Source organism: Geotrypetes seraphini, chromosome 1 (assembly GCF_902459505.1).
Source record: "Geotrypetes seraphini chromosome 1, aGeoSer1.1, whole genome shotgun sequence".
Classification (NCBI taxonomy): domain Eukaryota; kingdom Metazoa; phylum Chordata; class Amphibia; order Gymnophiona; family Dermophiidae; genus Geotrypetes; species Geotrypetes seraphini.
In genome coordinates this window covers 258,989,729-259,017,275 of record NC_047084.1, presented here as the reverse complement: position 1 = coordinate 259,017,275, position 27,547 = coordinate 258,989,729, and the positions used below count along the sequence as shown (strand labels likewise).

At 42.0% G+C, this 27,547-nt stretch overlaps 1 protein-coding gene across 1 annotated transcript in view; it reads right to left on the bottom strand.

Annotated features, from left to right (window-relative positions):
- HTRA3 (HtrA serine peptidase 3) overlaps positions 1-27,282 on the bottom strand; it is a 99,348-nt gene extending 72,066 nt beyond the window's left edge. Inside the window, exons 1-2 of the mRNA XM_033950097.1 lie at positions 26,205-27,282; positions 579-678 (exon numbers count right to left, since the gene is read on the bottom strand). Of these exons, the coding sequence (XP_033805988.1) occupies positions 579-678; positions 26,205-26,646 (542 nt within the window). The 5' untranslated portion in view covers positions 26,647-27,282. The remainder of the gene's footprint in view (positions 1-578; positions 679-26,204) is intronic.
- Positions 27,283-27,547: the final 265 nt, after the last annotated feature.

The window sequence follows — 27,547 nt, the reverse complement described above, 5'->3', positions numbered from 1 at the left end:
CTTCTAAAACAGGTCTAGCCCAAAATGTCTAAGTTCTATCTAGGGTGTCCTGGGAAAGGTTTGATTACTACTGCAAGATGTCCAAGTCTAACCCACCCAAAGCCCACCTAAAACACTTCTCCCAAAATGCCCTCTAGACCTCTGGATATACAACAGGCAAAACGCCTCGCTAGATGTCTAGAAAGTCGGCTTCAAAAATCGACACTTGGACATCCCAGTGATTAGGACTTTCAAGTGCTGACATGACAGTTTTTCAAAGTCTTTATTTTTTGATTAAGAGCTCCTTATTATCTTAAAGCCATCATGCTGTTCTGAAGGATACTCATTTTTTTATTTTTTGCTTACTAGGGACTTACAGAGCTGGGGGTATTGTTCAGGTGATGTATTCATATCCCCAGAAAGGGGAAAAGACAGCTACTTGCACTGAAGTGAGCCCTAGTGACAGAGGAGCAGTGCTGAGGAGGTTCTATTGTGAAAGCCTGCCATGTAGAGGACAGTATGATAACGACAGAGGAGTACAAATAATAATTCAGGCAATAATGTAACACACGGAGAAGTTGGCTAAACTACACCATTACCTTAAGAAAAGTTCAATGTGAACCACCGCTGGAGCAATCTTCTCCACTACATCTGCAATGAAGTTAAATTTGTATCTTGGACTGTTGGGCTGTTGGTCACCTATACTAGCAGAAAGAATTGGGTATGTTAATAAGAAAGCCATCTAAGCTAAACACTATTACATGAAATAGCTACGCAATCCATATCAGCATACTTTCAAGCAAGTAAAATATTTCCATAAGCATCTGTGAAATAGATTGCTTTTCCCACTGGGTCCAGTTTTTCCTTTTATATATTTTATATTTATTCAAAGGTTTTCACAGAAATTTAGCCAACAGCTTGTAAAGAAAAGTGTACTGAAGAGCAATACAATTCCTTATGTATCAAACAATTTAAAGAAGAAAACCAAAATATCAAAACACTATAGTCCTGAAAATATACAAAGGATCCAATTCAGATGATTAGCCAGAAACCCAGCAAATAAAAAGAAAAACAAAATGATGACCAATATCCCCATATTCCATGACATTGCAGATGATTATATGGGGTGATAAGGGAAGAGCCCACCAAGAGGGTAATTCTACATAGGGTACCATAAATTAAATGCCAATTAGGTACCTAACTATAGATGCAAGGGAGCTCAGAATGGTTTACATGAATTTATTCAGGTACTTAAGCTTTTTTCCCTGTTTGTCCTGGTGGGCTAACAATCTATCTAATGTACCTGGGGCAGTGGGGGGATTAAGTGACTTGCCTAAGGTCACAATGTGCAGTGTGGGTCTGAACCCACAACCTCAGTAGCTTTAACCACTGCGCCACACTCTCCCCACTAAGGGGAGAAAACATACTCTCTGATTGATGCCATCTCCTGTCAATTGGCTGTTTTGGGTGAGTTAATATGGTGACAAGTAGAGAATGACATGGGGATTCATTTTCCCATCCTGTCCCCGTGAGTTCTTTTCCTGTCCCTGCCCCAATTCCTTCAAGCTCCGTCCTCATCTGCACAAGCCCCAAACACTTTAATATCATAAGTGTTCGAGGCTTGGGCGGTTAAGGCAGAGCTTACAGGAATGGGGGCAGGGACAGCGACAAAACTCACGGGGACGGGATGGGGAAATTGAGTTCCTGCGGGGACGGGGACAAATTTGTCCCTGTGTCATTCTCTAGTGACAAGCTCTGCTTACTGGCTTTACATCAGGTAATGGGCCAAGCCTGCGCCCTTTGTCTCTAATTAATTAAGCCTTCTTGACACCAGTAATTTGGACACACACATACATTGGAATCCTAGTGCACACATGTGTTGTGTTGCTATAGAATGCTAGCTGAGCACCCAAATGTTGGCACCACAGTTTTAGCGCCTTTTATTGAATTGTACCCCCAACTGCTTAGCAGCCAGAATGGATATCAACTGGGGTGGTTCAAAGAGAGTGGGGCGTGTGTGGCACAATGGTTAGAGCCACAGCCTCAGCAGCCTGAGGCTATAAGTTCAACTCCCATAATGCTCCTTGTGAGCCCCTGCAAGTCACCTAATACCCCACTGCCGCAGGTACAGTGTATAAGCCTACCAGGACAAGTAGGGAAAAATACTTCAGTACCTGAATGTAAACCAGTTAGGCTGTAAGCAGTATTTAAATAAACATATTTATATTTAATTACACACTTACAAGAGAACTTAAGGGAAAAATTATTTTTCATTTGTTTTTTTTTTTTGTGAGGTAGATAAGCTTTTATCTACATTGGAATTCCATGGTATAAATTATCTGTAACATTTATTCAAAAACATTTACAACTCTTGAGGTCATGTACAGCAATTTACAGCAGAACTGAGGACAAATCCACATAGTAATAAATTGAACACACTATTTTATGCAAACTAAATAAATCAGCATATCCTATTACACCCCTCCCCCACGTTTTACTAAGCCCCAGTAGAGGTTTGTACCACAGGCCAGAGGGCTAAATACTCCAACACTGCTCCAATGCTCATAGAATTCCTATGAGCATCAGAGCATTTAGCACCCCAGACCACAGGAGAAACCTCTATCACAGCTTAGTAAAAGAGAACCTAAGTGATACAAACATATGCATCTCTGTTTTTCTTAATACATGTTACTTGTAATGTGTGCGGCAACGATTAAGTAGTGCAGTGAAAGCAGTCCTGGATTTTTTACCTATTTGTGCACTAGTAATGGCCACCTCTATAGGAGACAATGGGGCTCATTTACAAAGCACTTAGACCAGAGGTCTCCAAAGTGCCTCCTCGAGGGCCGAATCCAGTCAGGTTTTTGGGATTTCCTCAATGAATATGCATGAGATCGATGTGCATGTACTGCTTTCAATGCATATTCATTGGGGAAATCCCGAAAACCAGGCTGGATTCGGCCCCCGAGGAGGGACTTTGGAGACCCCTGACTTAGACACACAAAGGTACGGTACTTTGTGTATCTAACTGCTTTAAAAATGAGCCTCACTCTATCTGAGGGGGTCTTGACCACCACTTCACTAGGCCCTGACAATATCATAAATTCCTCTTCAGCTTCTGCAAAGTTTGCACACTTGCGTGTTGGTGTAACTGTCTCTTCTTTGGATTTCCCAGCCACAGTCTGTCTCTTGACCACTCTCTATTAATGCCATAGAGAGGTCAGGAAAGCAAAGAGAGAATATGAGGAAAGACTGGCGGGAGAAGCAAGAAACTTCAAATCCTTCTTCAGGTATGTGAAAGGGAAACAACCAGCCAGAGAGGAAGTGGGACCACTGGACGACGGAGACAGGAAAAGAGTGATAAAGGAGGAAAAAGAGATAGCTGACAGGTTAAACAAATTCTTCTCGTCAGTCTTCACGAGAGAGGACACATCCAATATCCCAGAACCCGAGGAGATTATAAACGGAGACCACGATGAAAAGCTGGTCCAACTAGAGGCGAGCCGAGAAGATGTACTCCGACAGATAGACAGACTAAAGTGCGACAAGTCACCAGGTCCGGACAGCATCCACCCAAGGGTAATAAAAGAACTGAGAAACGAAATAGCGGAAACACTTCGTCAAATATGTAATCTATCCATGAAGACTGGGGAGATCCCAGAGGACTGGAAAATAGCAAATGGCACGCCCATCTTTAAGAAGGGATCAAGGGGTGACCCGGGAAACTACAGGCCGGTGAGCTTGACCTCGGTTCCGGGAAAGATGATGGAAGCACTGGTAAAGGACACAATCTGCGAACACATAGAAAACAAGGGACAACTAAAGGCGAGCCAGCACGGCTTCTGCAAGGGAAGGTCGTGCCTCACAAACTTACTGTACTTCTTTGAGGGAATAAACAGCCAGATGGATAAGGGGGAATCCATAGACATCATTTACTTCCAAAAAGCCTTCGACAAGGTACCTCACGAACGGCTACTTAAAAAGCTGTGGAACCACGGGGTGCAAGGGGATGTCTACCGATGGATCAAGCACTGGTTGGCAGGCAGGAAACAGAGGGTTGGAGTAAAGGGCCAATACTCAGACTGGCAATGGGTCACGAGCCGAGTTCCACAGGGGTCGGTGCTGGGACCTCTCCTGTTCAATATATTTATTAACGACCTGGAGACGGGTGCAAAATGTGAGGTTATCAAATTTGCTGATGACACCAAACTCTGCAGCAGGGTTAGAAGCACGGAAGACTGGAAGAATGGGCAAAAAAGTGGCAATTGAGTTTTAACGTAGAGAAATGCAAGGTCATGCATGTAGGGAAAAAGAACCCGATGTTCAGCTACAAAATGGGGGGATCATTGCTAGGGGTGAGCAATCTTGAAAGAGACCTGAGGGTGATGGTGGACTCAACATTGAAAACATCGGCACAGTGTGCGACAGCCTCAAAGAAAGCGAACAGAATGTTGGGTATCATTAAAAAGGGTATCACAACCAGGACGAAGGAAGTCATCATGCCGCTGTATCATGCAATGGTGCGCCCACATCTGGAGTACTGTGTCCAGTACTGGTTGCCGCACCTCAAGAAGGACATGGCAGTACTTGAGGGGGGTCCAGAGAAGTGCGACTAAACTGATAAAAGGTATGGAAAATTATTCATACGCTGACAGGTTGAAAATGCTGGGGTTGTTCTCCCTGGAAAAGCGGAGACTTAGAGGAGACATGATAGAAACCTTCAAAATCCTAAAGGGCATAGAGAAGGTAGACAGGGATAGATTCTTCAGACTGTGGGGAACCACAAGTACTAGGGGTCACTCGGAGAAATTGAAAGGGGACAGGTTTAGAACAAATGCTAGGAAGTTCTTTTTTATCCAGAGGGTGGTGGACACATGGACCGCGCTTCCGGAGGATGTGATAGGCCAGAGCACATTACAGGGGTTCAAGGAAGGTTTGCATAGGTTCCTAAAGGATAAGGGGATTGAGGGGTACAGATAGAACTAGAGGTAGGTTATAGAAATGGTCAGAAACCACTTCACAGGTCACAGATCTGATGGGCCGCCGTGGGAGCGGATCGCTGGGCGTGATGGACCTCTGGTCTGACCCAGTGGAGGCAACTTCTTATGTTCTTAATGCTCAGTAACACTTTGCTTGGCACCAGCAGGCTAGGTACCTACACCCCTATATCTACAGTAGCAATGGTGATGGCTATAAAGGCAACCATGCCCATTCCAGTTCTTGGAGCACACAAAGTCCCATCGGATTTTTAGGATAGCCACAATGAATATTCATAAATTACATTTGCATGCAAATCTATCTCATGCCTATTCATTGTGGATATCCTGAAAACCCGATGGGACTAGGTCAAAAATGGCTGCTATAAGGGATTGGAAGAGCTTTGTGGCAGCCTTCTGGGATTTTTATCCCATCCTTACCAATTCTTGAGCAGCCCCTGGGAAACTCCCTTACTCACCTAGGTCTGGTCAGAGCTGTCCTCACTCACTTTTAGCAATAATTCCAGAATATGATGATCAGATCTTAACTGCAAATGTGCCTCCACACCCTTGCCCGCTCTTGCTCCAGATGACTTCCTCTCATATGGCTGCAGCATGGGGTGCTATTCTCAGACATAGCCTCAGGGTGAACAAAGGTGAGATACAGTCCATATACCTTGTCTGGAAATATACCAGGGCTGAGCTCAAAAGCATTGTCGGCACCCCATCTGACCCATTATTACTATCATTGCCATTTTCCTTTTACATCATCTCATAACTTGGGGTCTTCTTTGACTCCTCTCTATCTTTCTCTGCACATATGCAACATACTGCTAAAATCTGGCATTTCTTTCTTTTCTTTCCTTTCCGTTCTGAATGCACTACCAAAACCCTTATCCATACTCTCATCATCTCCTGCTTATACAGGTCTCTCACTATACGATCTCTCTCCCCTTCAATCTGTTCAAAATTCTACTGCATGAATTATCTTCCATCAGTGTCCCTCTCCAAGTAATTTCATTGACTCCTTATCTGTTTCTATTTACAGTACAATCCAAACAGCTTCTTATTGATTTGCAAGTGGTTTGATTCTACAGTTCTTCAGTATCTCTGCACTCTTATCTCTCCCTACACCTTTCCCTGGGAACTCCATTTATCAGGTAAGTCACTCTTATCTGTACTCTTCTCCTCCACTGCCAATTCCAGACTTTCTTTCTTACTGTGCTGTATGGCTGAAATAGACTACCTGAATCAATACATCTTGCTGCATATCTGGCTCTATTCAAATTTAGGCTAAAAGCCATCTTTGCAAGGCTGCTTTTAACTCTTAATCCCTTTTTCACTTGTTCAGTACCCGTGTTGTTTAATCATTTTCATAATAACTGTAACTTTCTAGTCCCTTATTTGTCCAGTGTGTTTTGAATAGATTATAAGCTCTGCCAAGCGGGGTCTCTTATGTGTTTGTGCACAGAGCTGCATACATCTAGTAGCACTATAACTTGATAAGCAGTACATAAGAACATAAGAATTGCTATACTAAGACAGACCAAAGGTCCATCAAGCTCAGTGTCCTGTTTCCAACAGTGGCCAACCCAGGCCCCAAGCACCTAGCTAGATCCCAAGTAGCAAAATAGATTCTATGCCGCTTATCCTAGGAATAAGCAGTGGATTTCCCCAAGCCATTTCAATAATGGCCTATGGACTTCTCTTTTAGGAAATTAGCCAAACCTTTTTTAAACCCCACTAAGCTAACTGATTTCACCACATTCTCTGGCAAAGAATTCCAGAGTTTAATTACAGATCATGTGAAGAAATATTTTCTCCAGTTTAGACCTATCGCCATCCCCGTCCTGTACCTTCCCCATCCCTGCAAGCTCTGTCCTCATCTGCAAAGCCTTGAACACTTTAAAATCATGAGTGTTTGAGGCATGTACAGATGAGGACAGAGCTTACAGGGATGGATCAGGGATAGGGACAGAACTTGCGGGGACAGGATGGGGATGGAGATAGATCCCATGGGGGTCTATAACTCTGGCAAGTAGATAAGGCACAAAGGATCATGGGTATCAAAGTCTAGAAATTTCTTGGTGGTGTTTGGTAGTAACAACTGTCTCTTTCACTTAGTTGGTAGATCAGGCACACTAAGGCCTTCACCTTCATTTGGCTGAGTTGTTGGGTGGCTAGCAAATTGTTCTTCTCCACATGGCTCAATGTGCTCATTATGTAGCAGACAGGCTCTTGAGCCGGTGAGTCTAACATCACAGCATAACTAACTGTCTGATCGCTACTAGTGGGCACTCTCATCAATCTTCTTGCAAATCCCCTCCCCAAATACTGCCAATGGTTTGTGGCTTAGGAAGTCTCTTGGCAAGTTCAATTGCTATCTTGAGAAAAATTATTTCTGCTCAGATCAAATGAAGCAATAAACCTCATCCCAAAATATCAAGCAGGTATTATCAGGCCTGGCTCAGGGGCCATTTATAATCGGCAAAACTAATAAACTTCAAAAACAGCACTATCATATTGATATAGGGACTTTGGATCATCTGTGATTCTATTGTCCTTTTATACTTAATTTTTGGAAGTTGATATGGGGTCAAATTAATGTTGTACTTGAGTCATCAATTCCATTGACTTATGAAGTCATAATCTGTGGAACACTATTAAATGTTAAACCCCCTATGGGTTGTTATAAATGCCGGCTTTTCTTAATGGGAATAGCCATGCTGAGGATAACACGCAATTGGAAGAATTATTGACTTAACTTTACTTTCTGGTGGGCGAACTTGAAATATGAAAAAATGAATGCTGAAATTTTGGGGCATAGTAATGCATTTAACTTGGTGTGAGGTCCATTGGCATCTTTTATTGCTTCGATATAGTTGTCATTTCCCTTTAATTTTTGTCTGATTTCCTTACACATCCAGGGTGGGAAAGCACTATTATTTATTATAACTAGATTATTGGAAGTTTATATGCATTTGTATTTTTTATTAGTTAAGGGGGGGGGGGAAATGATTGTTTTTGAATGTTCGAAGTGCTTTTCTTGATATGTTGTATCAGTGGTCTCAAACTCGCGGCCCGTGGGCCACAGGTGGCCCGCCAGGTACTATTTTGAGGCCCTCAGTATGTTTATCATAATCACAAAAGTAAAATAAAACAGTTTCTTGATCATATGTGTCTTTAGCTATAAATGACAATATTATTACATTACATTACATTAGGGATTTCTATTCCGCCTGTGCCTTGCGGTTCTAGGCGGATTACAATATAGAAGATGTCTGGGCAATTCCAGAGAATTACATTACAGGATAAGAGTAGATTTCAGGAATAGTAGAATTATGATACAACAATTTAACAGAATGGTACATAACACAGAGGATAATACATGTCACAGAAGATAATACATATCACAGGAGATATTATATATCGATTGAATCAAGTTAGATCAGGTGTAGTGTAGAAGGGTTACAGTACCTTCTAAATCACAGACAAGGAGATATAGGTGGGTGTTTCTGAAGGTGTTGATTGGGAACTCGTTGGGAGGAGGTTAGAGTGATGGGAGATATTTTTTGAACAATAGTGTTTTTATTTCTTTACGGAAATCTTTTATGTCTGTTGTTTTGATCAGTAATTCTGAGATGTCAGAGTCGATTTTAGCTGCCTGTGTCCCTAGGAGGTTGTCGTAAAGTTTCTTACGACGAGTTCCGTTGAGAGGTGGGAAGGTGAAGATGTTCTGCGTTCTCCTTCTTCTGGGTGAGAGGTAGTAGTGGAAGCGGTTGTTTAGGTAACTAGGTGCCGTGCCGTGGGTTACTTTGAAAATGAGACAGTAGAGTTTGAATTGTATTCTTGCTCTTATTGGTAGCCAGTGCGATTCTAAGTATGCATTAGTAATGTGGTCATGTTTGCTGAGTGAGTATATGAGTCTGAGGGCTGTGTTCTGGATGGTCTGCAGTTTTTTTATTGTGTTGTGTTTTATTTTATTGTGTTGTGTTGTGTTTTATTATTATTTAGACTTAGCCAAAAGGAAAGATTTATAAATTATAAAGAGTTTTACCTCATGCAAAATTGTCATTTCGTTAATAAGACATTAACTATTTTTTTCTGAGGCCCTCCAAATACCTACAAATCCAAAATGTGGCCCTGCAAAGGGTTTGAGTTTGAGACCACTGTGTTATACGTTCAGATTCAATGTATTGCACTGTTACTACTTGAAAATCAATAAAGAATTTTTTAAAAAACAGCACTATCACCTCTCTACAGGTCCCTATTTGGACATTATTTGCCTAGCTGGTCCCTCAATTAGTTGGGGCTTAAGGAGATCCCTGGGTAAGGTACAGACATTACAGCTATCTGTGGCTAAAATATCAAAATCTGTTCCATTAGTCTCTCTATTCACCCAGAATAAAGGTAATAAGTTTCTCCAAGCAAGCTGTATATTCTCTGTATAGACTATGGACAAGCAAATGCAACCCATACTGGAAAAATAATTAAAGAAAACTGGTAAATACCAATTTATTGTGCTCTCCCCAGGTACACAATAATCTACAAAAGAACAGCAATTAAAACAATAAGGTATATAGTCCCATATATTAAAAGTAGGTAATGGCAAAAAGAATCAAACTTACTCCCAGTATTACTGTCCCTTGGTCTTTTTCATGATGTGCTGTCACTCCGCCTCTTCTGCATTTACATAGTAACATAGTAAATGATGGCAGATAATGACCTGAATGGTCCATCCAATCTGCCTATTCTCATTAAAAGTTATTCTCATTAAAAATACATGATTAAATTAACTTGTCCCTTCTTTGATATTTCTGGGCCATAATCTAAAGCCCACCTAATACTGTCCTAGGTTTCAACTGCTGAAGTTGCCATCTAAGCTCACTCCAGCCTATCCAACCATCCCGTTGTTTGCAGGGTATCTACTGTAAAGTCTGGCCAGTAATGTTCTCATGTTCCAAGTTCCCATTGATGCCCTCCCCAGCCCATCCTACTTCAACTGGCTCTCTCTCTGCTTGTCTACAGCAGTGATTCCCAACCCTGTCCTGGAGGAACACCAGGCCAATCGGGTTTTCAGGCTAGCCCTAATGAATATGCATGAGAGAGATTTGCATATGATGGAAGTGATAGGCATGCAAATTTGCTTCATGCATATTCATTAGGGCTAGCCTGAAAACCCAATTGGCCTGGTGTTCCTCCAGGACAGGGTTGGGAACCACTGGTCTACAGGCTACTTCCCACTGGAACTCGGCCATATCCTCGTGTCTCCAATTATCAAATACCCAAAAGACCCAAGGAAAGAAACCCTCCCCGAGCCTAACATACACACACACACACCCTTGTACCTTTGATGAAAAATTGGCAGGAGAGATGCTCACTCCATCCTGCTAGCAGGCCTGCCTCATCAAAATGGCAGGTCTTCCCCTTCCCGGTGCATCCTGGGAATACACTGGAAGTGGCCTAAGACTCTAATTGGCCCAGGTACCTAAGGCCCCTCCCATAGAAGGGGTCTTAGGCCACTGGGCCAATCATGGCCTAAGGCCCCTTCTTGGTGTATCCTGGGATGCATTGGGAGGAGCCTAAGATTCTGATTGTTCCAGGCACAGTAAGTTTAGGCACCAGTTTTAGAATTTCCCTGCTTGTGGCTCAGATATCAACCCACACCAGGCCTTTCCCCTTTTCTATATTCCTTCTTTGGTCTCTGAATTATAAGACCAATACTGGTAGGTCTCACCCTAGGAAACTACATCTTGACTAGAATTCCCTATGGGAAGGAAGGTAGGAAATTTTGAGCACTTCCCTACAGCCATTTTTTTTCATTGCTATTGTGACAGACATGTGGGATGCCACAGCTTGCCCTGGATAGTGTAATGAACCACCTAGATTAGTATAGTGTGGCGGCGGCGAAGAAAGCAAATAGAATGCTAGGCATGATAAAGAAGGATATTACGAGTAGATCAGAGAAAGTTATAATACCGCTCTACAGAGCCATAGTCAGACCGCACCTGGAATACTGCATCCAGCATTGGTCTCCATACCTAAAGAAGGATATAAAACTGCTAGAGAGGGTGCAGAGACGAGCAAGAAGCTAGTGAAAGGTATGTGTATCCTGCCAGAGCTGGTGTTAGCTAGCAAGTGTGATCTAGGACCTAAAAGAAAGAGGAAAAGCCGCCGTGGGGTTGGAGAGGTTGTAACCCTATACTTCTACTAAGACTAAGGGGTCCTTTTATTAAGCTGCACATTTAGAGCATGCTAAATCGGTTAGCGTACCTTAATAAAAGGACCCCTAAGTATCTTAATAAAAAATTTGGCCTGCGACTTAGCTTATGTTTTAGATTTCATCCCCTTATGTGATTGAGTTTGACACCCATGCTCTATTGTGTATATGTAGTTATATTTCTAACTAGTTCATTCATTTAGCTCACCAGATCTAGAAATCCATGTAGCAAAACTGGAATATGATCAACCTGTTCAGGTGACCTAGGATGAGTTGGCAACCGTAAGAATTTGGGGAAAAGGGCTATGGATAATTTTTCTGTGCAGGTATACATACTGAATTGGAGAGGTGCTTTATGTATGGAGGGATCTAGAGCAGCAGTTCCCAACCCTGTCCTGGAGGACCACCAAACCAATCGGGTTTTCAGGCTAGCCCTAAAGAATATGCATAAGTAGATTTGCATGCCTGTCACTTCCATTATATGCAAATCTCTCTCATGCATATTCATTAGGGCTAGCCTGAAAACCCGAATGGCTGGTGGTGCTCCAGGACAGGGTTGGGAACCACTGATCTAGAGGATGGACCGTGTGGATGGGAAGCATATGTGTGTTGGATGACTAAAAAGGATCAATGAGTGTTGTAGAGTTCAACCTCTTGTCTCCCCACCCCACAACCCCCCCACCAAAGTCACACTGCCCGATACATCTGTTATTGTTGATTTAAATTACATTTAAAATATTCATAAACCATGATTTGTATAAGATTTAACAGATGATTTTGAAGAATATCACAGGAAGTGTCCATATAACTAAGGAGGTTTATTAGACCTGCAATGCTCTTAGAAACAACAATACATAGGGGCACTGAAAAGTTCTCAGCCCAACCAACTAACTTCCTAAATTCTGAGTTATTTTGCTGCTGTAGTTGAAAAGAGTGTTATCTTATTTCATTATGTGCCAATTTACAAAATTAAAATTCTATGTTATGACATTGTTTCAGATCATTTACAAAACAGGTAAATTCGAGCACGTTACTCCACTTCTTAAAGAGGCTCATTGGCTCCCAGTCACACACCGTATAATTTATAAAATCCTACTACTCTCCTTCAAAATCAAACTTTCTCATCTGCCCCTATTTTTAGACAAATTGCTAATTCCTCAAAGTTCTCCCCGTATCTTACGATCTACAGACCAAAAACTCCTTTTCATCCCCTCCCTAAAAGAATCCTACTATACAAGAAAGACTAATTTCGCCATAACAGCACCTACACTATGGAACTCTCTCCCTCAATTTCTTCGGGATGAAATTCATTTAACTAAATTCAAAACCAATCTTAAAACTTTTCTATTTCAAGATGCCTTTAATAAATCCTAATCTTTTCTAACCTCTTATATACTCACTCTAACCTAAATTTCTCTTATTTTCCTGCGCATAACTCTTATACCAAGCACCCTTTCCCTTTATGTCCTATCCTCCCCTTCTATCTCATTTCCTCTTATATTATGTAACTTTTTTCCCTACCCTACCTTTTTTTCCTCACAGTCACGTCTGTCTGTATATGTCTAATATGTTTTCACTAACTTTCCTAACACACCAATAACTAATTCTCATTTTTCTATTTTAAACAAATTGTTTTTAAATTGTTAACCGGTCAGATATTTGTTTTATGATCGGTATATCAAAAACCAATAAACTTGAAACTTGAAACATATCTAAGTCATTGTCTTCTTGGTTGGGCTAAGAACTTCTCAGCACTCTCTCGTAAGTGTGGTTGCCAATAACTATTATTTATGACTGAAGTTCTTAGAACTGTGTAGTGAAATTCATTTATGTAACTACCAAAAACAAAAAAAATGGAGGGAAATGTAATTAAAACAACACAAAAAAAAATCACTCCATTGCAATCGCACCACAAATGCCAGGAACAGGTACTGCTTAAGAGAAAGAAAAGCCTCAGTCTAATGGTGGTTGTAAGTAGCAGTCTGGATCTGCGAATCAATATCCTGGAGTGTTGGTACTAAGGCCCTGAAGCAGTGGCTATTTTCCACAAAACGATCGTCGGCCTGGCTTTTTTGTGATTAAAGGGTTTTCCACATCACAACCTCTTTCTGGCTATTTGTATGCTCCCACCTACCATTTATTTACCCTATGCGAAAGTTTTTTTTGCCTATGATGGAAGAGTGTGAGTACACCTCTCCGTTAGACTAAGGCTTTTCTTTCGCTTAAGCAATACCTATTCCTGGCATTTGTGGTGCGATTGCAATAGGGTGATTTTTACTAAGGCACACTAGCCGATTTAGCACGCGTTAAATGCTAACGCGTCCATAGTCAAAGACCCCCTTAACTTGCAGTAATTAGGAGTTTACACATGCATCTTCCCCACACACTGTTCTATAACATGGGAGAGGCATGGGTAGGTCAGGGGCATTCCCAAAAATTAGGCACAATGTTATAAAATACTTGGATTTATGTGCCTAACTGCAATTAGTTGGGAGCAAAAATTTCCACCAGGTTTCAGCAGGCACAAGTCCTCATTCCCAAAGTTGGCTTTGGGAATCCAGGCTAAGAATTATTCTACACAGGTTGCTTAGCACTATGTGACCCTTATCATGGGCGTTGGAACCTGGGGGGGGAGGCCACAGGGGCCATGGCCTTCCCAAAATTTGGCGGTTGGAGGCGTCGGTAATGGGCGGCTCTGCTCCCCTACCCGGTCACTGTAATTTTTAAGTCTTCGGGCAGCCGCCATGCAGACTCAACGAGTATCGCTGCAGAATGAACATGTCCAGTGCAGGTCTGTTCGTCGATGGTGCGCGGCAGCTGCACGAAGACTTAAAATTACAGCAACCAGGAGGAGGTGGGTGGGGGAGTCGGGAGCTGGAGAGAGATGTGAAGCAGGATCCTGCTGGGCGTAGCCTTTGGGCCACCCTCAAACAAAAAAGCGTTCCGCTGCTTATGCTTAAAGAATTCGCACTTAGCTTGGATCTTAACTGCACCTAACTTTGTGCACTATTTACTCTGGCCCTAACTGACTTAACATATATTACTTTATCGGTTAACATGCATTACTTTTATTTACACGTCAAACTCTTCACCCAAATTCTGTGAAACCTAAACAAAAACAAAAAAAACTTCACATTTACAATTTTTCAACACTAAAATGTAGAGTATACAGCACATCTCCTAACCTGAGGTATTTAGGAAGGAAAGGCCTCAGAAGTTAAACCTTCAGTCATAGAAGACTTAACCAAGCTTTCAATCGTCGGCATAAAAACCTTCCATTAGACAACCTCCTACCTATATTAAAATTAGCAGTGAACATCGTCAAAAAGTCAAAAACTTAACTTAATAATTCATGTCTATGTAGCTTCATTCCTGATTTTCACGCCGCAACTCCTCTCCAATGGGGATGCCTCTGTTTCCCAATCCCCAGACCGCTGCTTCAGGGAAATTCCCAGCATGAACGACTGAAAATCTTTGCCACTGCTCGGGATCACCCATATACCGTGTAGTTACATTTATTTACCGCACACTAATCAAATGGCACCTAGGCATTTATGTGATTGTCTGGCACTGTATGTCCCAATGAGACAATTAAGATCTTCCACGCAGGCAAGTTTGATTGTTCCATCTTAAAAAAGCCTTTGTTATGAGAATACAAGGAGAAGTGTGTTCTCCTGTGTAGGACCTATGGAGTGGCACAAGTTACCGGTGGATTTAAGACAGTTGAAAGATTAGTTGAAATATAGTTCTTAAAGAGATATAATAACTGAAACAGTGGATAGGAAGATATGCATTCTATACCATGAAGTATGTCATTTGGTGATGTTTGATTGTTTTGTTGTGTATGTGTGTTTATTTGTTTTATTATGCATGTTCATTTTGTAACCCGCCTTGGATAAAGGTGGGCTAGAAATGATAATAAACTAAACTAATTCATATGCCTATTGGGAAGTTTCTCTGCTCTAAATGGTCACAATTTAAACCTTTGCAAAGGTGAAAGGAAAGCAAAGCTAAACTCTCTCATTACTAGAAAAAGTGATCCATACAGGATAAAGATCACCAAGAGAGCAATGCAGAGAGAAACAATGGAACTTACTAAAAATATGACTTGTAAGAAAGCAAAATATGTTCACAGCTAGTGTCCAGTCAATGTTGGTATGCGGAAACATGAAGACAAATTAAAACCACATAATCTTACATCCAAGATATATTATTAACCTCTTTATGCTACATGTCAGCTAAAATACGACACAGATGTGAACTGGTTACACAGAAAAGCAAATAGTGCCTGCCGAGCACATGTTGATGTGTCGAAAAGCGGTTAAATAATTGTATGTTTGAAATTTGTGAGATGCAAGGCCATCATCCAGGCTTCAGCTCTTAGGGTGGAACTAACATACTCACTACATTAGTTGTAATTCATTAAAGTGGTTAAGAACACAAGGCAAGAAATGTTCCCTGTTATTTCAAATAGGACTTTTACACAGGAATTTCTTAAACGTGTGAATTTCTCAGTTGTGAACCTACTTACTACTGCCATTTGAAGACTTGGCTTCCTGATATCTTTTGCAAATACCATGCATACCGCTGTAAAGCTGCGCATTTCTGTGGATATGTGAGTAATCTGCAAACCATATGCGAGCAATGGGCAGGCAGCTCCATTAGAAGCCCTGCAGGCTCCTATGGTTCCTAAACTCCATGTAAATTTTACATTGCAGCTATTAGCTAACCAGAAAGAGGAAGAAAGAAATGGCTGCAGAGGCTCTCTCATAGTTAGGGAGTAACCATTATCTTAGAATTTATATATGACTTTTGCTCCACCAACACAAGGCTATCTAGAAAAAGGTGCCAAGAAAGTTTATTGTTAGTATGGTAGACAATTTCACTGTGGATGTGCATATGGGCAAAAATTGGGCAGAGCGTAGACAGTAGAGAATAACACGGGAAAAAAATTTGCCCCATCTCCGCCCCGTCCCCTTGAGCTCGTCCCCATCCCTGTACCGTCCCCGCGAGCTCAGTTCCCGTCCCTGTCCTGTCCCCGCAAGCTCAGTCCCCGTCCCCGCTAACCATCTGATCTCATCTACACAAGCCTTGAATAGTTTTATACTGAACTTATTTTCTTAAAGTATAAAAAGAAACAATATTCTATACAATTGTCATTTTACAAATCAAAGTTCTGGCTGCTGAACTAGAGAAAGAGATGTTCAGCTGGCAGGGCTTTGTTTATAAATTTTTATCAACACAACTAATATACTACTTTATCCTAAAGCAAAAAAAATAAATAAATAAAATAAATACAGTATAATTATTTTTCTACTTTTGTTGTCTGGTTTCTGCTTTCCTCATCTTCTCCTCATTCAATTCCTTCCATCCACTGTCTGTCTTCTCTTTGCCTCTTCCATTTGCTCTGTTACTGTGCCTCTCCCACCTACTCACCCCCTTCATTGGTCTAGCATCCATCTTCTTCCCTCCGCTCCCCCATAGCTTGGCATCTCTGTCTTTTTCCCTTCCAGCGTCTTCTCCCCATTCTCTGTTCCCTAATTCCCTTCAGCGTCTTCTCCCCACTCTCTCTTCCCCATTTCCCATCAGCGTCTTCTCTCCACTCTCTGTTCCCCATTTCCCTTCATCTGTTCCTTTCCACCCCCCCATCTCCATCCATCTTCAGCATCTGTTCTTTTCCATCCCCTTCCCTCTCTCCACCCCCTTCAGCACCCCTTGCACGGTCCGTGCATCTCCCTCCCTTCCCCTTTTCATCGTAGCGCATTTTAATTTAATTTGTTCAAGCAGCCTGAACCTGAATCGGAAGTTGTGTCAGAGAAGAAGCTTCCGCAAACACATGTGACTTCAGGCTCGGGCTGCTTGAACAAATTAAATTAAAATGTGCCACAAAGGTAAGGGGAAGGGAGGGAGAGAGATAGATGCAGCGGCGATCAGCAGGTAGGAAGGGAAAGGAAGAAATACTCCACAGAATAGCACTGGATCGAAAAAGTATTCAAAGGCAAGGAATAACACTACAAACAAAGATCAGACTTGCCCACGCACTCAATTTCTCAGTGGTTAATTATGGATGTGAAACCTGGACACTATGGAAACAAGACAAAGCAAAGACTGACTCATTTGAGCTTTGGTGCTGGAGAAGGATTTGGTGTTGGCAGCTTGCTACCCCTGGTGTTAGTTTTTTTTAAAACCAGGATTGCAAATAACATAAGTTTAATCCAATTTTCAAGTATTTATTAAACACAGGTTATAAAAACTATAAAATTATAAAAATCACAAAAAGTATTGTAGTGGTACAGGAGCCTATGAGGAAGCACTAGTAGCAAACTAGCCCCTTGAACCAATACTTGATGCATTTTGGGTGCCACTTCTGGTGGCTCAGGTTGCACCACTAAAGAAACTGTTGTGAAGGATCTTTGCTACACATTTGTGAATGATTTGCATTAGTTGATGATTTTTGGCAAAGGATTTTATGCATGCCGTGGACCGCCAGAAAAAAACTAATAAATCAATTCTAGAAGAGATCAAACCGGCTATGTCACTCAAAGCTAAAAATGATGAAGTTACGACTATCTTATTTTGGTCACTTGGTCAGAAGAGAAAGTTCATTGGAAAAAGACATTATATTTGAGAAGATAGAAGGAACCAGGAAAAGAGGGTGACCTGCAATCAGATGGGGATGAGCTGGAGAACCTTACCGGACTAGATCTGTAATTCATCAAGTCACTAGGACTCGAGCATGAGTCAATGGCATCTAACTAACTATGTATACCTACTCTATCAGCTTCGGTGGCTCAGTCACTTTTTGATGTTGTGCATGAGGCGTTATGGACTCCTTATAAGATTTCTAAATTGTCTGCTCAAGGGTCAAGTTTGTGATGGACCTGTAAGACAAAAGTGGACACCTTTTTCCACATGTTGTTTGAGTGTTCTAATGTTAAGTTTGGCACAGAGTTCAAAATGTTTTCGTATTTCATGTTGAACTAATCTATGAAATTGTTACGAGGGCTAATTGAAAAGTAATGAGACTGCTTCTGATTTCCTTTCCAAGAAGTAGATGTGGCAATGATGTGCCAGTTCTTGTGAAGCTCATACATCTACATTTCTGAACCTGCAGTTGGACTGCCGTAGTCTTCATTGTTGGGTCACAGCAAGAGGAAGAACTTTGTACATTTCATCATGGCAGATGAGGAAGACATGTCTATGAGAGTATGCCAGGGGCGTGTGATTGAATTTTGTGTTAAACTTGGAAAGAGAGGTAATGGAACTCTTGAAATGTTACAGCCCTGAAAAAACTGCGCGGAAAGAAGTTCTCTTCAGATGATGAAGTAAAAAAGGCCAATGCCAACAGCGCTAAAAGTGATGTCACAAAACAGTTTACTACACATCTCTGAATCGTTTTTGAAACGCTGCAAACATGTATTGAATGGGAAAGATGCTACTTTGAAAAAGAAAAATGTTCATATGGAGTTATCTGATTCTGAATTTAAAAAAAATAGCCTCACTACTTTTCAACCAGCCCTCGTATTTTACATTCGGCAACTCTACCTCATTTGGTACCAAAGAGTAAGGCTAAGTTATTTGACATCCTTATAGGTTTGGCAATACATCAGATTTTGTCAGAGTGGAAAGACAATGTTGCTCTGTCTTTTAATGCATGGTGGGCTGGGATATGTCTTATCCAGAAATATGAGGAGTTGGCTGCTGTTAAGCGTTGTTTGATTCAGCAATTTAAGAGGCTTTGGGCTTCTTTAGATGACTATTGTTCATTAGTTGTTGTATAATCTTTGTTTTGGACTCCTAACTTGTTAGATAAAGCTGTATTTTACTTTTATGTGGGAGACGGTAGAAGAGGGGTAATTGACTGTGCCATTAACCCTTTCAGGACCAAGGGACATATTTGTCCCATAACTTTAAAATCCTATAAATTTTGATTGGGATAGTCTACAGTTCTAAATTTGATATGTACGGATTCCATATGATACTGCCTTTATGTAAACAAACTGGTTCCGACATTCATTCATTAGCGTCGTTGCCAGATTGACGAGAAGATTCACTTGCCACACTGTCCATAAGCCAGAAGTTTGATTTTTTTTTAAAAAAAATAATGATATTTCACAAAAAAAAAATCAATTTTTTGGCATCTGCAAGCCCTTTTTACCATAAAAATGTCGTCAAAACCACAAAAATTGGCCTACGATCCTTATGGTCCTGAAAGGGTTAAAAACCAATTACAAACTCATTTTTTAAAAAGTAGGCATTGTAATCGCTTCAGCAAAAACATGAAGACCCAAGTTTCCACAGGAAAAGAAGAGTAGGTCCAAACAAACAAGACTGTGGAAATTCAATGTTCTCAGACCTTGATAATAATTTTTTTAAAAAATTTTCTTGATAAAAGCAATCACAACAAATAAAAACTGTAATAAAAACTCACTCCACATGTATTTTTAAGAAGGACCCAACACGGGCCGTGTTTCGGCTAAACACGCCTTCCTCAGGGATCCAAGATATAAAGAACCACTCTTTAACAATTGTGGAAAAAGTCTACAAAATCCAAATCCAGAACTAAAAAATGCTGAGTGCGAAGTGAACGAAGCTGCCTAACAGTGCGTAAGATCAAAGCAGGCGTGGGTAGGGGCAGAAATGATTTTAGGCACCATTGACTGTGATTCTTTAAACAGCGCCTACGAACGATTGAATATGCAGACTAAGGGCTAGATGCATTAAAGTCAGCGATCGTCGCTAAACCAGTTTTCACAGCTATAGCAACGATCGCTTTTACTGGTCCGATGCACGCAATGACTCACTGCGTGTTTTTTCCCCTCGATCGTCCATTTTCCTATCCTGCCATACAAATTAGCTAAAACTCCAGGCAAAGTAGCCAAACGACTGATGCACTAACATCGCTTGGCTATGCAAAAAAAAACTAAAACAGGTTTTAGCTATCGGAAAAAAAAAAAAAACAGGTTAGACCTGTCGGTCAGGCCCGAGGAGAAGGGGGGTGCAGCCGGTACATCACTCTAGGGCCTATGAAGCTTAATGGAGCCCAATGAAGCCCAAGAAAAATCACGAAAACCAAAACGTGTTGTTGTCTTGAGAAGGAGAACTCCTTACAAACTAAGATAAAGAACGGCACGAGAACTTTCGCATACAAGATGGCGAAGCAATAGAAGGCCGTGACAATGATAAAATACTTTTGAGTGACATAATATGGTGCATTCAAGATTCAACGAACAAAAAACTTGTGAAAGTGACTATCAACGAGTGTTCTCATGTGTTCATTCCTAGCTTCAAAATTATTGCTTTCCCATTGAATCCCGGGAGGAAGAAGAAAATGGAACACAAGCCACACTGATTCATCGTGGACTGCAAAGAAAGCTTTACAGGACAGCGAAGGAAGAAATAGTTTCACACCGTAAAGTTCCCTGTAAATGCTGTAACTGTAGCATAAAGGACCCACTGACATCGTGTGCATATTGTCTACGTTATCGAGAGATTCGAGACTATAAATGGCTTGACAGTTAGCGGAAAGACAATAGCAATATTGTCCTAACTTTAGAACCACTAACAAAATTCTCGATAGCAATGGAAAATTTCTATGTTCTATATTTCATTTCAAATACTGGCCTTAAACATGTCATCCCAAAAATCTTTGTACTAGGGCCTGGATTTTCTCTCAGTGGCCCTGCTGTTGGTAACTGTGTTACCGATAGGTCTGCCTGGTTTTTTTTTCATTTTTTTCAATGGCACAGATATTTTGCATGTGTTACACACTCAAAGTATCTGTCCCATAAAAAAAGTCATCTACCACCGATGATGGCCCTCCCCAACAACCCCTGACGAACATGGGACCGGGAATCCCCCCACACAAGAGAAAATTGGCAGGAAGGATGCCCACTTTCTCCTGCCAACAGAAGTGCCCCCCCCCCCCAATATGAACCATCCCCTACCCTCCCCCTTCCTCCCGAGAAAAAAAAAGACAGGAGGGAGTCCACTCCCTCCTACAACCGGATGCTTCCCCGAACCCTACCCCCACTCCCCGAATATCCCTGTACTTTTGGTGGACATTGGGAGATGGAGGGATGCAAGGTCCCTCCAGGTCTGAGGTCTGCCCATAGAAAATGACGGGCCTTTCCCTCCCTGGTGCACCAGGCGACGCACAGGGAGGGGCCCAAGGTCTGACATCTGAGCAAATCAGTACCTTAGGCCCCTCCCCATGCATCACATGGGAAACAAAGGAAGGGCTTTAGGCTCTTTCCCGTGCACCACATGGAACACCAGAGAGGGAAGGTCCCATAATTTTCTACGGGCATGTCTCCAGCATCCCTCCAGCTCCCAAAATTTACCAAAGGTATGGGGGGTTCAGGGAGTGGGGGGGGGGGTTTCAGGGGAGCATCCAGTGGCAGGAAGGAGTGGGCATCCCTCCTGCCTTTTTTGGGGGGGAGGAAGGGGAAAGGGTAGGGAATGTTTGGAGTGAGGTCAGTGGCACAGGGGGTCCAGGACCTGGTGTGGGCATCGCATGGGGGTATTTGGCCAGGCATTAGAGAGTAGGCACCCCTCCTGCCATTTTTGCTGCCATCAGCATAAGGGAGTTTTTTCTTTTTTTAATGGAGTAGATTTTGTGTGTTTAACACATGCACAACATCTATGCCATTAAAAAAAAAGAAGCGCTAACAGCAGTGACAGGAGCGATTGATCTGTCAGGTTTCATGAAAATGATTTGCACCTGCGTGAAAATCATTTGCATGCAAACCACGGTAGCGCATCGATCGCTCCTCCACAATCGGCCAGAAAATCGGCCAACAGAGATTTTAGTGCACCTAGCCCTAAGGCCCAGGTGCACTAAAGCCAGTGATCAACTCTGAACCTGTTTTAACAGCTTTAGCGACGATCACATTTGCTGACCCGAAGCAGAAAATGGCTTATCACCTGGTTTTCTGTACAATCGCTCATTCCCCGATCCAACCATGCAACTAAGCTGATTAATATTAAAATGCCATTTAAACTAGTAGAGCAATAGATGCTCTAACATGGCTTCCTGACGCACTAAAAAAAAGTGATTGCTTTTAGCTATCCAAAAAAGTGATTGGTCAAGACCAGTCGCTTACCTGTCTAACCTTTTTTTTAATGGGTACAGGTGCATTAGGGGAAAAAAAAGCACACACACCCCGCCAATGACAGCTCTCCCCACAAACCAGCACCACAAACCTCTTAGTGCATCTAGGCCTAAGTTGCCAAATGTTCCTCATTATTTTAAATAATTTAATTTCTCACCTCACAAAACCTCCCTTTTATTAAACCGCGATAGCGGTTGTTAGCATAAGGAGCCTCGCTGAATGCTCCGCACTGCTCCCAACACTTATAGGAACTGCGGGGAATTCAGCGCGGCTGAAGGGATTTGGAGAAGAGAGAGTGGGGAGAAGACGCTGAAGGGAATTAGGGAACAGAGAATGGGAAGAAGACGCTAATAACTGCTATTGCGGTTTAGTAAAAAGGGAGGCAAATTAGCTCAAGACCAGCTGTAATAGATTTTTAAAAATGACATCATACTGTATATTGTATATATCCATTATCTATTGCATTACCCATGCATTATATAACTATTACCCACTGCATCACCTACAATTATCAAAAGCCCCCCAAAATAAGATTAAATAAAAATCCATGCCCTTTAGTTGACCTTTCGTATAAAACCAAGCTTTCAAAGAAATGTACATGCTAAATAGCATTAGGAGATGAAATCCTTTGATTTTGTCAGAAAAAAGTTCTGAATAGTTCCTGCTCCTCCTAAAATTATTTCCAGTTCATTTTTAATGTGGAATTAAATTGTGCCCTTTATTTTTTCCCTGTAATATCCATCATCACAGGCTTCAAAAGTTAAACAGCTGTGCTGCAGACGAGTGAATCTACCTTCCCTGTCACGGGGCAGCCTGCGGTTATGGTGAATAGTTTGCAACACCCCAGACATTGTTTCAGGGTTCTGAATAGGGACATTGGATGAGAAAACAGGAATATGAATGAAATCCAGTGAGGTTAGAAGAATGTAGGGTATGAAAATGGGGTAAAACATCTTTTTTTTTTAAGAAAACTAAAGATAATTTCAGAGGTGGAAAAGATAGCATTTTCTTTCAGTCTTACAGAACAAGTGTCTTTTTGGAGATCAGAGAAGAAAGTGTAGGGGAAGGAGATGCAAGTCTTAAAGCAGTAACATCTGCTCTTGATCCCTGAATAAAATCTGTAGAACAGCCTGAGGTAAGCTCAGGTTAATTTCTGCAGGAGTACTTAATACGAGGAGGTGCTGAAAAGTTCTCAGCCCAATCAACCAGCTTCCTAAATTCTGAGCGTTATTTTGCCACTGTAGCTGAAGAGTGTTATTTTGTTAAATGCCAATTGGCAGACACAAAATTCTCTGTTTTGACATTGTTTCAGATCATTGATTGCACCATACACACGTTATTATCTTCTTGGTTGGGCTGAGAACCTTTCAGCACCCCCTCGAAGATGCCATGAGATTGAGGGATGATGCTATCTGCCACCTAAGATTTTCTCAAATCCTACACACTCTTTTTTTAATTTAAAAAAAAAAAAAATCTGAGTTATGATCTTAAAACTCTTCTGCTACTACTTAGCACACACTTCCAGCCACTCGTTTGCTGCATACTTCTGGTCTTAATCCACACATTACCAACACTGCTTCAGAAGGCATCACTAGGATGTTACATAAAAAGCCCAGGGTGCAGTCACTTTCACTTCCAAGAGCTTCTAAACCAGTGGTCTCAAACTCAAACCCTTTGCAGGGCCACATTTTGGATTTGTAGGTACTTGGAAGGCCGCAGAAAAATTAGTTAATGTCTTATTAAAGAAATTACTTTGTATGAGGTAAAACTCGTTATAGCTTATAAATCTTTCCTTAATTGCTTCTGATAATTTCAGCTATACACAGCTGAAAGCAGTGCAACATGCAGAAAGTGAAAAACTATCAAAGTATCAACTGCAAGAAACAAGGCACTATTTTGAGGACCTCAGTATTATAAAGAATGATTCTTTATGGAAAACTTGTGCCTTAAGTGTCCGGTGGTCGCGTCCGCAACCGCCTTCAGCTCTCACCTCCAACACGAGATTACGTACAGACGCGCAAGCTGCACTGCCTACGTCTGCACGCGATTGTCCGCCCCGCGCCACCTGACAATCACGTACAGATGCAGGAAAGCGCTTGCGTGAGGTTAAAGCAGTGAGGCGGGCAACGCTCCAGAATGTAAGATAGCCATTGGAGGCAGTGCAGCTTGCGCGTGTGTACGTAATCTCGTGCTGGAGATGAGAGCTGAAGGCGGTTGCGGACGCGACCACCGGACCCTTAAGGCACAAGTTTTCCATACAGAATCATTCTTTATAATAAAGAGGGCCTCAAAATAGTACCTGGCGGGGCCGCAAGTTTGAGACCACTGTTCTAAACAGAAGAGAAATAGAGAATGCAAGGAGCAGTCTACGAATGATAGCTATGTTTTGTCTGTGATACAAAACGGGGTTGAATTAACACAAAGCTGAAACTTATCAGCAGTAGCACCTGTCTCTTTAAGGCTAAGAAAATGAAATACTGCCTCTGTCAGTTTTAACTTTGTCTTAATCCAATGCAATCAATTTTTCCCAGGGAGAACTCAAAGGAAAAGGTAACCTGCACTTGAAACTGCTTCCAGATTTTCTGAAATGCTCCCCAGGCCCATATCATCACCCCGCTCTAAGGCCCTTTGGAAAATTATTGCTTGGGTGGACCATATGCCTCTGATTTTATGGGAGTAATACTGTGGAATAAGTTGACTGGACCACTAAGAGCTCTTGTAGATTTTCAGAACTTTAAGAAACTTCTGAAGACCACACTTCTCCCTCCGTATTCGCGGTTTCAGCAATTGCGGTTTCGATTATTCGCGGTTTTTAGCTTGCTGGCTCCTCCCCCCAAATTACATCAGCTTGCATAGAGAAATCGCTGATTCCGTGCGTTTACAGAGAAAATCACTGATTCCCAGCAATTTCTTCATCGTGTTTTGCCTCTCCTTCAGGTACAGGCCAGGTCTCCCACCATGTCATTTGCGGTTTCACCATATTCACGATGGTTTTTAATAGAAAACAGCGAATAACATATGAAAAAGTTATTTGCGGGTCTATTAATCGCCTATCACAGCGAATACGGAGGGAGAAGTGTACTTTATTTGTAGAAGCATTTCAATAAATGTCTTTTCTGGGTTATGAATGTTTTTGTATTGATTCACTGTTGAGTGCCGTAAAATATGGCTGATATGAAGGAACTGCTGCTATTGTTTGTATCATATGTGCTGTATGTTTCTTATTTTTTATATGATTGTTTTTTATTTTTGTAAAACCGCCTAGTTATAGGCGGTTAAGAAATCTTTTAAATAAATAAATAAATTTAAGCAGTGCTTTTTCCACATTAACCCATTTGGACTAAGCAAAGAGAAAATGCCTGTTTTATGGGAATAACTTGGCACATTTATTAAGTTATCCCAATACAATGTGAAGCCTATGGGTTCACTTGCAGACCTTTCTTTTTTCACTTTGATTTATAAAAGTCCTGAAAATACCCACACACATCAGATCCTATGAAGGGCCCCTAAACTTTAGAAACGCAATGAAAACTTACCTCTTCACCAGAGTCTCCTTGCCTGATGCCATATGGCAGTGTCTCGCAAACTTTTTGAAGCCACGACACGCTAAACTCGGGGCCGCGACTGGAGGGCCTCCAGACAAGGGCAGGTGTTGGTGTGTTGATGTCATGCACATGTATGACATCATCACGACATCATCAGCGCATGCACGGAGGCCCTACAGACTGGAAGTAGAGGTGCGCAGAGAGGCGTCGGCTCGGAGGACAGGTGCCGGCGCAGGCTGACTGCCTATAGGATGTGCTTCTTGCTGCAAGAATTTGCCCTGAAGTACTAAGCATTCCCTGCCCCACCACAAACCAGAAGATGACCAAATCCCCATTGCCCTCCTGTGAGATGGCCGCATCCCATTCTTACCCGATGGGCAGGGTCCTTTCTGGATCTGGACAACGGGCGACTGGCCATGCTGCTGTGCCTGGCGACTGGCTGCCTTCAGCTGGCACACGTTGCCATAAGTGATGCCATCACTGGCACACACCTGCCAGCTATGCTTACAATGACATGTACCCTTGGTGAGGAAGCGCTTGGCAGCCACGGGCAGTGGGATCTGCTGCTGCCGGCACTCCAGGCTGTCACCACAGGGCGGATCCTCCTTGCGGCCACAAGCATCACCCTCGCCACCAGCACATACCAGGCAGCAGTTGCAATTGTCGGGCACATAGCCGCTAGGGCAGCTGGGACTCGGGCATTTCGATACATCACAACGACTTGAGCATCTGGATGGTGGCTCGACAGTGGCTGTGGGGCTCCAGCACAAGGCCAGACAACAGATGAGTTGTAGAACGATAGCTCTTCTCATCCTCTCCTCTGCGAAATCCAACCAGCCCAAACTAGAGAATCTTGCAAAAAGTGATGGAATCACAACAGCATATAATTAAGGAGCACGATATTCTTCGGGTTTTCCCAAAATAAAATAAAAAGTTTCTAAAGTTCTTTGTCCATAAAGAAAAGCCAAATTCTTAAAATCCCTTCCAAAAATGTCCTGGCAAACTCTCGCTTTTCATGGAATACTCCAGTGCTTGTGCTCCTAGTCACATTAATTTCTGTATTTACTGGGAGCAAACCAAATTGCAACAGTTAAGAAAAAGAAAGCGTTTAAAAAAAAAAAGCAATGTGAGCAGAAGAGCAAATGTGCAGAAAAGTTGGATTTGCAGCTGGATGTACAGATGTGCAGGATTTTTACTGGCAATGACTCACAGAAAGCACCGGCACATCCATCAGAAATACATCTCACGGTCATGCACCAAACAGGGCTTTCCAAGATATTGCACTGAGATGCCTTTCATCCAGGATTTTTTTTTTTATTATTATTTTTAAAGAGGGTTCCAAGATTAGCAGACACTTTTGCAGAGTTGCTGGTAATGCCGCGAGCTCTGGACGGGCCAAGCTGGGATGGGGCCACAGAAAGTTAGCCGACACGCTTTATAAGTGCTTCTTTTGCCTCCAGTGAGTCATCGGCAGAGCTTGTTTGGAGTAGTTGCCGGAGGCCACTCCCACAGACGCAGCCCACTGAGGGGAGGAGGAATTCATCCCGCCCAATCTCCCCTTGTCTCACACTTACAAGCATCTTTCTTAAGGTGTACAGGGCTAAAAAAAAAAAAAGATTGCACTATCTTGACTGAACTTTGGATTTTCTTTTTTTGTATAAATGATGTTAAACACAGTAATCAGAAAGAAATCTAACTGATATTTGAAAAATA